Here is a 12783-nt window from a genome sequence, read left to right on the forward strand (position 1 = left end):
AGATGACATGATTCCATATGATACTTGTTCTAGGCCAACCTATGAGTATCCTGGTCCAAGTAGGAACCCTTTAGAGAAGGTTCAGTCAAAAACATACCTTTTGGAGAAGCTAAGGTCAACAGGGAGTTCACCTTTTTCTCTTTGTACGAGTACTAGCCATAGAAGTACTCCATGGTGCGGTCCATCAAAAATCATTCCTATTGCTATTCTAAAAGGCTTTTTCTATTAAGTAGTCCATACTATTTCTTTTTCCTTACTGTTTTACAAATTAGAGTCCTTTAAGAAGATGCAAAAATGTTCTGGAAGCACAAGATCTCATCCAAATTAGGCATTCTCCACATTGTAATTGACAGGCTATGAAGAAGTTACAATCAAGCCCATTAGAATTTTTGCTGTCAACTATTATTAGTTCACCTCCAATTACAATTTAGAACTATGTAGATGCAGCGATGCATACCTGGTGGCTTCAGCATGAAAGAAGCGAGCTTGCTCTTCTTTGCTTCCTTCATCAATAGACCACCAACCCAGCAATCTGTGTTTCATAGTAAAACATATGGCAAGCATGCAACAATAAACTGTTATGATAATTCCTTATAAATATTTTTCCAGACAATGCATGTCCAGTGATAATTGAGTAATTATCATAACAAATGAAGCAACACTACCTTGAACCATGATGTAGGAAGGCAAAGCAATCATGAGCACTTGATGAAATTGTGAGATATCTATTGCTAACTGATCCACTATGTAGTAAAAGAACAAGCTTCTGCACCAATCTTGATATAGCAAAGAGGACACCGGCACCTTGCAAAAGAAACATTGGCAGGAAAAGAGCCAAAATTGGAATATATTGAGCACTAGGTGGTGTTCCCTGTAACCACAAACAGAATAATCATGACTTGGTTACTAGTTTAGATTACGCTAACAAATAGATTAGCATAACAAACTCTTGTCCACTGCTAAAATGTACAGATAAGGAGTGCATAATCAGCATTTTAAATAGGAATGCTTATTTCTGTATATTTTTACAGTCATTTAAGGAGTGTTCCTAATTTGCAAAACTATAGTCTACTCTAGCTCCTTATGTTGGCCTACTACGCACCCTAAGTCTATGGCGTTGTTGCATAATTTCTTCATAGCCTGTTTGAAAAATCTAGTAGGGTTGGGCTGAATTTTCCATGGGATTCATAGAGTGGGCTGTCTATTTGAGTAAGCCCAAATCAATCCAATACCTCCCTAGCCAAAATCATGTGAGGAGAAAAAAAAGACCAATGGAGGTCTCTTTTTTTTTCTTCCTACGAGCCATGCGAGCCAACAGGCCCACTGATGAGATGTTAGGCTAAGGCCCTATTTGGGGAAGCTTTTAAAGGACCAAAAAGCACTTTCTGCCCCTCCAAAAATACTTTTAAATGAAATAGGGATATTTGGTAAAAATTTTGGAAAGTTGTTTTAGCTTTTCCAGAAAGCTAAAAACAGTTTTTTGGGAGAAGCTCCATTTTGGAGCTTTCTGCAAAAGCACTTTTAGACCCGGTCGAAAAGCTTTTTTTTTACCAAAATATCCGTGATAAAATATAACAATTACACAAAATATCCCTTTAATCATTGTTTAACCAATGTTATCACCTAGCTAAAAAAAATTTTATATTATGAAAAATTAATTTATGCTAATAATTATAATATTTTATATCTTTATTATTGTATTATACTATAAATATAATATTATATTATATTATAATACATGGATATGTTATGTTAAATAATTTAATATTATATTAAATTATTATATTATAGTATACAATATTATATTACTATATTATAATAATATTATATTACATTACAGTAATATTATACTATATCATATATTTATGTATTAATACATATTATATTTTATTATACTTTATTGTATAATACTATGCAATATCCTTTATGGTCATTTGTCATACCAAAAGTACTTTCTCAGTTTGTTTACCAAACACATGTTAAAGTAGCGCAGCACTTTAGAAATGTAGTTACCAAATAGCAAACAGTTTTTTTATAAAAACTCTACTTCAGAAAGCTCTACTTCTAAAAGCTCTACTTCCAAAAGCTCTACTGCCAACAGCTCCCCCAAACGAGGCCTAAGATTAGGATGGGCCTTTAGAAGAATATAGGCTGGACAGAGCAATAGGCCTAATTCCTAAAGAAAATCTAGCTCAATCCTGCTGGATTTTCCAAACAAGCCCTTATTCCAAGCCAAATTATACGAAAGGGATTGATCAACTTTAAAACCTCTTCTAACTTGTTTCAAAGACATATTTAATTATTTGTTCTTTGTTGGAGAATTTGATTATTGGACTGAAGAACAATCTTAGGGTTCATCAGTCTCCCCAATGTCTACATCAGTTATTTATCAAAACTAGGAACCGGCCGGCAACAAAAACAACAATTATTTACTGAACATTAGTAAATGGCAGTAGTTTACTCATTTAACTATTATGTTTTGAAAATGCATTGTATGGAAATTAACAGAAGACAATGTGCTGCACATAGATTATCGAACTTAGATTATCTTGATACTGGAATTAGAGAACTATTTACGAAAGGGTTGAAGGATTAGTAGAAGGGTGCCATGCCAGTACCAACATTATGGAAGCCAGAAAAGCCACAGATAGAAGATCATGATCATCAATGGAATAATGTTTAATTTAACCTTGTTCAATGTTAATCTGATGATTGGGCCTGACAACATAATGCATCATGTGTTCTGGTTATGGATTACAGCAAGATGAGCTTAGTTTAGTTGATTTAACTCAATGCTGAGTTATCAAGATAAGTCTAACAAGGACTTCATTTGTTGTTAATGTGTCTACTACTTGCCAAATGAAATCTAAGTTTGTTTCATAAGAAAGAAAAGAGAGATTTTCCCAATAAATTCTTTATGAATATATAGAAAATGCTAGTTATCTTTTCAAATCAATGATATGTCGCTATTCAGCATGTTACCATATGATAGCTTACATTCTGCCTAGACTCAATGAATACACGCAAAATACAGGATATCTGATAATATCTCATTTCTAGACATGAAGTTAGCTTAAGTGACCAAAATAATGACCTTTTCAGTGTCAATCTTTAAAAAAATGTAATTGATAATTACTTTGACGTAGAAAGCCACATATCAATAGGACAAGAATTTTCGTTGAAGACAAGATAAAGCTGTAGAAATCTTAAATATTTTCATGATTTTCTAAAGTAATTTTTTCTTGCATCTGAATAAATATTTTTAAGTGATTTTTATCATAAGTCCCAATTTTACTGCTAAAGAGATATGGCTGATGAAATTTCACAAAACAAGAACAAGTTTCTACATAAACAACCATAACATGACATAGTTGAAGAAAGCAAGCCTAAGTCATCATAAAAGAAAGTGATATCATTGTTCCATGTATGATGGGCAAGTGTCATCTGTGAATGTTTAATAATTAATATAAACAGCAATAGCTTCCTCAGGTCTACATACCTCTAAGCGCATACATAGCAAAACCTGGAAAGCTACAAGTGGAATTTTCATTATATGGCCTCCTATGTCTTGGAGACCACATAACCTATCCTGGTCATGATCCTCGATTGAAGGAAGCACAAGGCCACTATTCCAATCATGATATCTAATTGCTGTGGAGGACGAGCTTGCTTCTGCATGATGTGGCTGACTATGAATCATTGGATTAGACCACTTTGTACAGACGAGGAAAGCAAAGCACTCTGCAATTCTGTGTAGAGGGCTATGTCAGAAGGTTGCAATGGACACGATAAAGAATCGATTAATTATAGGAAAGCAAATGAATGCTACCCAAAATTTATAAATAGATCCCACCAGCCCAAAGCACCTACATCACCTGCAGTGCATTATGAAGTGCCATTACTATGATGTGTATTATATGTTAAAAAAATTGAAGAATGTAATAGATCTATTTTTAAGTGGCATATTGAAAATTAAAAAACATAATTTCCTGTTTCATTAATTTTGAGCAAATGAAGCAATCTATAAATCAATAAATCAATAAACCAATAATTGATGCTTGACTACAATAATCATATCATAGAGATCATCAGAAGGGATCGCATGTTGGTGATGCTCAAGTGGTTCTCGACAAGAAAACTTTTGGTGGAGAACTGGTATCTGCACTAGTCTAGGAGGCATCTTGAATGTAAGGATGTTTGGGTTAGCCAACGGCTTCCTTAAGAGGTCTTCCTTGCTATACTAGAGCTAGTTAATAACTATAAGCTTCCATGTGACAAGAGTGGAGCCTATCATGCCTACCCTAATTATACTACCGGTCTTCTTACCACAATCTTTCCAACTCAAGTTTGGATAAAATGCAGAAGCCAAAGCACTAGGATGATGATGGGACTGGAGAGCTTGGGAGCTTGGGCATCATCAATCAAGAACAAATTAAATCCATCATCAGATTTGATGAGTCTCTTTCCCAGTGAGGTGTCAATTTCAAGATGGACAATTTCTAGTGGAGGTGCACTACTCATTAAAATGGCCAGCTTTAGTCCACTTGCTGGCAATGAGCTCCAGGCTGTTGCCGCATCATGTAAGGCTTGCTTAGTGTCAAAAGGTCATCATCACCGTGGTCTTGGTCCAATGTATTGATCTCATAAATTTTAAAAGTTTTCCTCCTTGTAGCAGTACCCCTTCATGTTGAGATGTTAACGAGGTGATAAATTTTCAACATGACATTGATGGGTCACTGAATCAAAGCTATAGTTAAGCTACCTAGTACAACAAAATATCAATTATAGACAGAGAGCTTATTTATACCCAAACATACACACTTCCTAATGCAAGATCGAAATTGAAATATGCCCTTGATATGTAAGATTTAGAAAATCCTAGGGTCTGACCAAACTCACCGTCCACCTCAAATGGTTGGCTTTGTGTAGGGAATATTCATATTAGTGAGTTTTAAGTTTCCTAGTTACAGTCGTTTTTAGCTTCAAGTTTACCATATGGAACTATTTGGTTAAGCGGGTTGTTTTTAGCTTCACGTTTACCTTATGGAGCCATCTGGTTAAGCGGGTTGCCCTAGGTTATCAAAGAGTTGAAAGTCAAGGGCTTGAGAGCATGGTTCACAGTATTAGTTTCACCAATACAATGTTAGATATAGTGTCGATACAGGTCCGTCCATGGTACCGACAGTCGGTACCCCCTGCTACCATTAGTTGACTACCAATATGCTACCAAATCGGTACCAAGCAGTACAATCCGGTATGGCAAACCATGCATAAGAGGCATACCCCCATCACTCTTTCCTCTAGACTAGACCTTTTCATGGATCGAGCCGAGACATATATTAACACAATTTATTTAGGCTCGTACCTAGCCTAGCCTTCGGGCCTACTTTCCTAGCCTAAGTCCAATCCTTAAGCTTCAAACCGAGTCTCAATGACACCGGGGAGGTGTTGAACTTGGGCTGAAAACTCAAAGGAGGAAGAATATGTCGATACAGCTGATTGTGGCGAGGTAGAAACCCTCCTATGGCACGTACGACGCAAGATATTTGAACAGGAGGATGGTAGTTAGAAGAGGAGCCCGCCAGAATCTCCACAAATCAATATCTTAAGTATCTCTAGTAGGATTACAAGAGGAGCTTCAACGAAGGTATTTATAAGTAGTACAAGGGGACTCCTTTTTTTAACCTTCCAATGTGGGATTCCAAGTCTTATTCCAACTCGAAGAACCCTACCTACTAACTTTTCTAATAACATCAAAAAAAATTTAAAAAAGGTTTACAAAAATCAGAACTCCATAAAATTAACTATCAAACTTTCATGACAAGATAAAACTCGTGATGGGTTTTGAGACTTGTGCATATGGGACCCATGACTCGTGCAGCCGAGACTCATGATCCGTGCGGTGTCATGTATATCCTAGGCACTCTAGCATCATACTAGGTTGAAGAAGACACCATCGAGTCTAAGTTTTCTTGATCTTCCTGGTCTTCATAGTAAAGCGATAGATCAGCTACGTTAAATGTTGTAGATGCTCCATAGTCTTCAAAAAGTTCAATTTTGTAAGCATTGTCATTGATGAGTTTCAAAACTTTAAAAAGGTCGTCTGCTCGAGGAGATAACTTGGCATTCTTGGAAGAAAATCACTCTTTTCTCAAGTACACCTAAACAAGGTCACCTTTTTTGAAGACGACAGATTTTCTGTGCTTGTTGGCATGAAGCTGGTATTTCGTTGTTTGTTGAAGAATCCTTTTTCACACCTCTTCATTAGCTTCTTGATCTCCTTAGCTTGTGCATTAGCATCTCCACTAAATTGGCGCATCATTGATAGGGGCACAAGGTCTAACGAACCCAAAGGTTGCCTAGCGCAGACAACTTCAGACAGACACTTCCCAGTTGCTTGGTTCACCGAATTGTTGCAGGCAAATTCAGCTTGGGCCAATAAAAGATCCCACTATCGCACATGGTTCCCAACGAAACTTCTTAACAAATTTTCCAAACTTCGATTCATAGATTCAATCTGACCGTCTATCTGGGGATGGCTAGCTTAAGCTAAATTGGAGTTGAGTACCTATCTTCCACCATAAGATTCGCCAAAAGTGACTCATAAACTTTGTGTTCCTATCAGATTTGGTTGTCTTAAGAATGTCATAAAGGCGCACGATCTCACGAAAGTAGAGCCCAGCAATCTAAGAGGCATCATGCATCTGTCGGCAGAGCACAAAGTGAGCCATCTTAGAGAATCAATCAACAACCATCATGACTAAACCCTTGTTGCCTTAAGTTCTGGGTAAGCCCAAAACGAAATCCATGCTCACATCCTCCCACGATGCCTCTAGAATCGGCAATGGCAAGGAGTCTGACATTCAGTCCTAATTTGGCAATGTGATAAACTCGACACCATTCAATATGACGCATTGCATCCTTTTCCATCCTTGGCCAATAGAAATTTTTCTTCATAATTGCTACTAACTTATCTCATCCAAAATGTGCAACAGGTCCACCATCATAGGCTTCAAAGATAATAACTTGTCACAATGAATATTAAGACACGCACAATTGGTTACCCTTGAACATGAATCTCTTTTGACGATGACATTGCTGATACGAACCTTCAGCATTAGGCTTCCAAATCTCCCCAAAATCTAAATCTTTATCATATAATTCCTTGACAACTTATAATCCGACAATTTTCAACTACAGTGGAAAGGAGTGCATGATGTCGAACCAAAGCATCTGCTACTCGATTATAGGTACCTGATTTCTACTTGAGAAGAAAAGAAAAAGTTTTAAGGAATTCACTCCTAATGGCACCTGGCAGCTAATTTTATGTCGGGAATTCAAATGCTTGAGCGTCTCATGGTTGAAGTAGAGAATAAACTCCTTGTGCAGTAAATAATAACTCCAATGATCCAAAGCATGTTCGATAGCGTAGAATTTTCTGTCGAATGTTGAGTACTTGATGTGAGGATCCGTGCGGGTGTGTGTTTAGTCCCACATCGGTTATTTGCTGGGTAAATCTTGGATACTTATACAGGATCAAGGAACCCAAATAATACCTTCCAGCTAGCCATTTTGGGTGAGGTCCTGGGTTGTTACACTTGAGCTTAGTGTCATTCAACTTCTCACTAAAAAAAGCAATCGAGCAACCTTCTTAGTTCAGGACGGCACCAATACTAATACCGAAAACATCACAATCAACTTCGAAGACTAGATCAAAGTTTAGAAGTGCTAATACTGGTGCTTTAGTAATCCTCCTCTTTAATTCTTCAAAGCTCTGTTGTGTTTTGTCAGTCCACCGCAATTGATCTCCCTCATGCAGCATTTTAGGCATAGGTTAGCCAGTAATAGCGTCAATTTTGCTAGGATCCACTTCAATACCTCAACTTGACACAATAATTTCGAAAAATACCAATTTGTCGGTGAGGAATTAACACTTCTTCAAGTTGGCGAACAACTTTTGTTCTCTTAAGGCCTAGAACACTTGTCGAAGATGTCTCAAATGCTCTTCCTTCCTCTTGCTATAGATAAGGATGTCATCAATATACACAACAAATCTCCCAATAAATGACCTAAAGACTTGATTCATGAGACGCATGAAAGTGCTTGGAGCCATGGTCTGCCAAACTGGTCCGTACCGGCCGGTTCGGGCTGTATCGGACCAGTCCAGCCCGGAACCGGTACCCGAACAGCGTGAAAACCGATTTCAGGGCGTCCCGAGCCGGTACCGACCAATACATATGCATATCGGCTGCATGCCGGTCACGTACCGGTGGTGCGAACCGACCGGTTCGCACCGGTACCATTTTTTTTAATCACAGCGCACGCGTTGTAGATTTTAAACCACAGTGCGCGCACTGTAGTGTCAGAGCGCATGGCCCTCCTTCGGGGCAGAGTGCCCCGCCCGCCCACGCGCGGTTCTCCGCTTCGCGCGATTTCCCGCGCTGGGAACCGCCCCGCGTGCAATTCCCCCACCCGCGCGTGCAATTCCCCCGTGCCCTGCCCGCGTGGGTCATAAATGCCACAGAAGCCCTGGCGCGTCCGCGCACGAATGTGAACCAAAAAGAAAAATTTCTACCACGTCCGTGCGCATCCGCCTGCGGACAGGAACCAAAAAAGAAACATAAATCCGGTTCATACCGGACTGATTCCGATTCAAACCGGTCCGGTAGGCGTCCGGTACACCTACCGGTACCGATTTAACGTACCTTGCTTAGAGCATTTGAGAGACCAAAAAGCATGACCATCCACTCGTACAGACCGTCTTGAGTCTTCAAGGCGGTCTTCAACTCATCACTTGGGCATAATCAAATCTGATGATAGTCGCTTCAGAGATCAATATTAAAGAAAATAATCAGGCGATGTAGTTGATCAAGCAAATCATCAAGTCGGGAGATGAAAAACCAGTAGTTGATTATGATCTTGTTATCAACTTGACTATCGATGCACATGCACGACGATCCATCTTTCTTAGGTACCAACAATGCTGGCACAACATAAGGACTGATGCTTTCTTAGACTAGCCCTTTCTCTATAAGCTCTTTCGCTTGATGCTAAAGTTCTTCATGCTCCATGGGACTCATATGATAAGCAGGCTTGTTGGGGATGATAGCACCAGGTACAAGGTCGACGCAATATTGGATCACTCATAGGAGGCAATCTAGCTAGGATCATCAAGCACAACATCAACAAACTCTTCGAGGAGCAACTTGATCGCCCTAGGAAGCTTCATGGACTCCTCTATCTCTTCTAGCACGATCAGCGTATACACAATAGTAGGCTCCTTACATCCCTTGAGGAGTTCAAACTTAGAGGCGAAGGCGCTGGCCTCTGATGGGGGCTTACGGTAATGATCCATCTCCAAGGGTACTACAGTGATCTTCACACCATCCTTCTCAAAGGTATAAGTATTTTTGAAACCATCATGAATAGCTTTGCGATCATACTGCCATGAACGTCCTAACAATATATGATAGGCGTCTATAGGAATAACATTACACCACGCCTCATCTTGATATCATTTTCCAATAGAGAATTGGGCCAAACAATGCTTTGTTACCTTTACTTCATTGTCATTCCATAGCCACTGCAACTTGTCGAGACAGGGATGATCTTTGGTAGGCAATTTCAGCTTGGCGACCATCTGCATTGCAACGACATTCTCACAGTTGCCTCCATCTATGATGATGTTGCATACCTTGGCATGCGAGGTGCACTTTGTATGGAAGCTATTGTGGCGTAACCAATCTTCTTCATCAACTAACACAGTCGTATTCAGGCTTCGGCGAACCACCAAGGCTTCACCTTGATTGGGGCTTCCTCGTCCCACTTGACTAATTGATCTTCTTTCTCTCAACTACAAGCATTTGGCACCTCTCTCTCTCCAGGGTTTGGCCATTTGATTCAACGGTTCTAATGGAAGGTCACTTGCTTGATCACCATTTGATCAAGATTGGACAGTCATCAAGTTTTTTGTGCTATTAATTTATAAATAATAAATGATAGTTCCATAGGAGGGTGTAGGTATTGCATCTCAAAGAATGTGCTTAAAATGGAGGTCATATATACATTAGATTAGGCAATAAACTGGGCTTGAGCCTAGCAATTTTTGTTTTAGTGAGCCTACACAAAGCCTAGGCAGGCATTAAATCAAATGGGCTAGGCTTGGCGCTAAGACGGGCCAGCCCAAGCCCGACGCATTAGCAACCCAAGCTAGCATGAGCACGATAGCAGGATAACAAATCATTTTGCCCAAAGTTGACCTTATCATAGATGCATGAAAAGGGACACGAGCAAATGAATATTTTCAAAGTTCATGAAAACACAAAATGTCATCGTTGTGTTTCAAAAATGGAAAACACATAGTAGGAGAAATATTAAGTAAAACATTCAAATAGTTCCATATAATATAACTTCCAAAACTGCAGCAAAGATAAAAAATTTACCACTTATCTTAAGAAGTGTAAATGTTGTAGCAGCTATCATGAACACCATGGAGATCGCAACCCAAAAGTGCTAAGACATAGAGTGTTGATTTAGCACAAATAAGTTTCAGAAAGTATACAAAAAGCAAGAGATGCAATATAAATATATCTAGATCATAAACATTCTATAATTGAAACATAGTGCATAGCAGTAGCATATCAAGTTAAAAAGTTAGTTCAATATGACTGTTCAAGAAAAATTTGTTCTCAATCACTGATAGCAAGTCTATCACATGAGGAAAAAATTCAGTAGCCATGTGGGGATTAAACAACAAAATTTTCTTCAACAAAAAACTTCATCCATTAAAAAAATTGTAAGAGACTGTCTTGGCAAAAACAGAAGAATAGGATCTGTTGCTGGGAATAAATCTGCATGAAGCTTATACAAGCACCAAATTTTCTGGGGAAATTTTGTTGGAAATATGTAGACTTAATAACATGCCTTGTAAAGTTGGGATCAGAACCATACAACAGTAACAAAGTGTAACATTAAAAAAATTGGCATGTCAGAAACTCTAGAAATCCTTTTGTTGGTGTTTAATATTATTCTGTTTTCTAGTTTCAGATGCAGTGAATGTTGATATCCATGACCTAACTGCATGTTATTTGCAGTTAACATATGGTTGGTTGAGATAAAAGGACCAACACTGATATGAAAGATAGTTCTAAATAATACATTAGTTTAAAAAAATTACAAAAAACACTTGAAACATTGAAAGATTTGGGAGCTATGCATACCTATGCCTTCCCCAGTCAATATCATTCTAGCCTCAGAACTAGTATCCAGATGTCCATAAAAGGAACTGCATATGCCTAGTTAAAACTCGTAGATTAGGCTGGTTCAAGCTGATTCCAGGCAATTGGGCAAATTCTACTTGCTTCAGGCCAACACATGCTAAAAGGGAATGTTCACTTTTCATAAACTAGCATTTTAAAAATTCTCGAGAATGGGACTGTGATTTAATTTGGCTCCTTAGCTTATAGTGCTTTGGAGATGAAAGCAGTTGCGTATATCAAACCTTCTTGCCCACCCTCTTCATTAGAACTCTTCCCAAACATGTAGCAATTTCAAAGGGTCATTTTTTGATTTGTGACCATAAACCACAAAGAACAAAGTAAGCATCACCACATGCCAGTTTGACATCTAGGTTTTAATGCAGATTCCTTTCTTGCTGAAAGTTGTCTTGGCTAGGAAGTTGGCACAAATTCCAAGTGTCGACACCAACTTGGCAGGCAGTCACAAAAAATCTAATTAATCCTTCAGCGGTTACAAAAAATCTACTCAATCCTTCCATCGAGTCTTCACTACTTAAAGCTTCTGCTCCTTATGTAACTCAATTTGCATGGGAAAAGGCTTGGATGATGCTGATGATGATAGGCTTAAAGCTTTGAAGAGAAGAAATCAGAGAATATAGGAGAGAGGAGGAGAAAACAAAAGACATTTCAGAGAAGTCCTTCACCTTTTTGGCGAGTTATCACCCACAATTCCAGATATGTGGAGAATATCAGCAGAGAAATTAACATATGAAATCACAATACATATCTCTAGGATGATGTTCTCCAAGGACTCTTGCTGAATGACATAAAATTTTGCACAATTAAAAGAAGAATGTTCTATGCACATTTGAGCATATCTGAAATCCTCCCTTTGTACTAGAAAAGCTCTTCTCATGTCAAGATGATTTTTCAATTGAATAATGAATTTCAAAAGGGACTTTACTTGCACACTGAGCACACATGGAATCAACAATTGTTAGCCCACTTAAAAGTGTTTTCTCATCTTTTTGTACATTCATATATAATTAGATGAAAAGATTCATAAATTCTAATTTAATTAGCATTTTATTAGACAAAATTGTAATTTCAGAAACAGATCCTTTTTTGAACTTTGTTTGATCTTTCGATCTATACCAAATTTCCTTGCAAAATTTCACTAAATTAATTTTGCACTGCTACGCTCAAATCCAATTCACAACGTACTGGCAAGCACATAGCCACCATAAAGTGCCAGCCTTGGTTGATATCAAGCTCAATATCAATATGTAGACCATTGAGATGGTACAACAATGAGTACAAGAATTGTAATTCTATAGGAAATGTAGGAGACTAGGAGTCATATGGTAATGATTAAGGTAAAAAAATCATTATATAAACTACTTTTAATACCCAAGGTTTATCCAACAACAGAATAAAAAGGTATGCAACTTCTCCAATCAAAAGTACCAAAACTGGTGAATCAGAGATGCTTGTGAATTAATATAGACATGTATAATACACCAATAGAACGTCTACTCTCATACTT

At 38.1% G+C, this 12783-nt stretch overlaps 1 protein-coding gene across 3 annotated transcripts in view; it reads right to left on the reverse strand.

The window, feature by feature from the left end:
- Positions 1 to 12783, reverse strand: part of LOC103701851 (uncharacterized) — a 33477-nt gene that overhangs the window by 14164 nt on the left and 6530 nt on the right. For all 3 annotated transcript variants that reach the window (XM_008784058.4, XM_088709062.1, XM_039130113.2), the window contains exons 6-10: positions 10443 to 10512; positions 3830 to 3875; positions 3500 to 3749; positions 666 to 871; positions 458 to 532 (exon numbers count right to left, since the gene is read on the reverse strand). In XM_008784058.4, the coding sequence (XP_008782280.2) occupies positions 458 to 532; positions 666 to 871; positions 3500 to 3749; positions 3830 to 3875; positions 10443 to 10512 (647 nt within the window). The remainder of the gene's footprint in view (positions 1 to 457; positions 533 to 665; positions 872 to 3499; positions 3750 to 3829; positions 3876 to 10442; positions 10513 to 12783) is intronic.

This window comes from Phoenix dactylifera, chromosome 12, assembly GCF_051530095.1.
Source record: "Phoenix dactylifera cultivar Ajwa chromosome 12, Ajwa_hap1_PhDact_Kaust_v1.1, whole genome shotgun sequence".
Classification (NCBI taxonomy): Eukaryota; Viridiplantae; Streptophyta; class Magnoliopsida; order Arecales; family Arecaceae; genus Phoenix; species Phoenix dactylifera.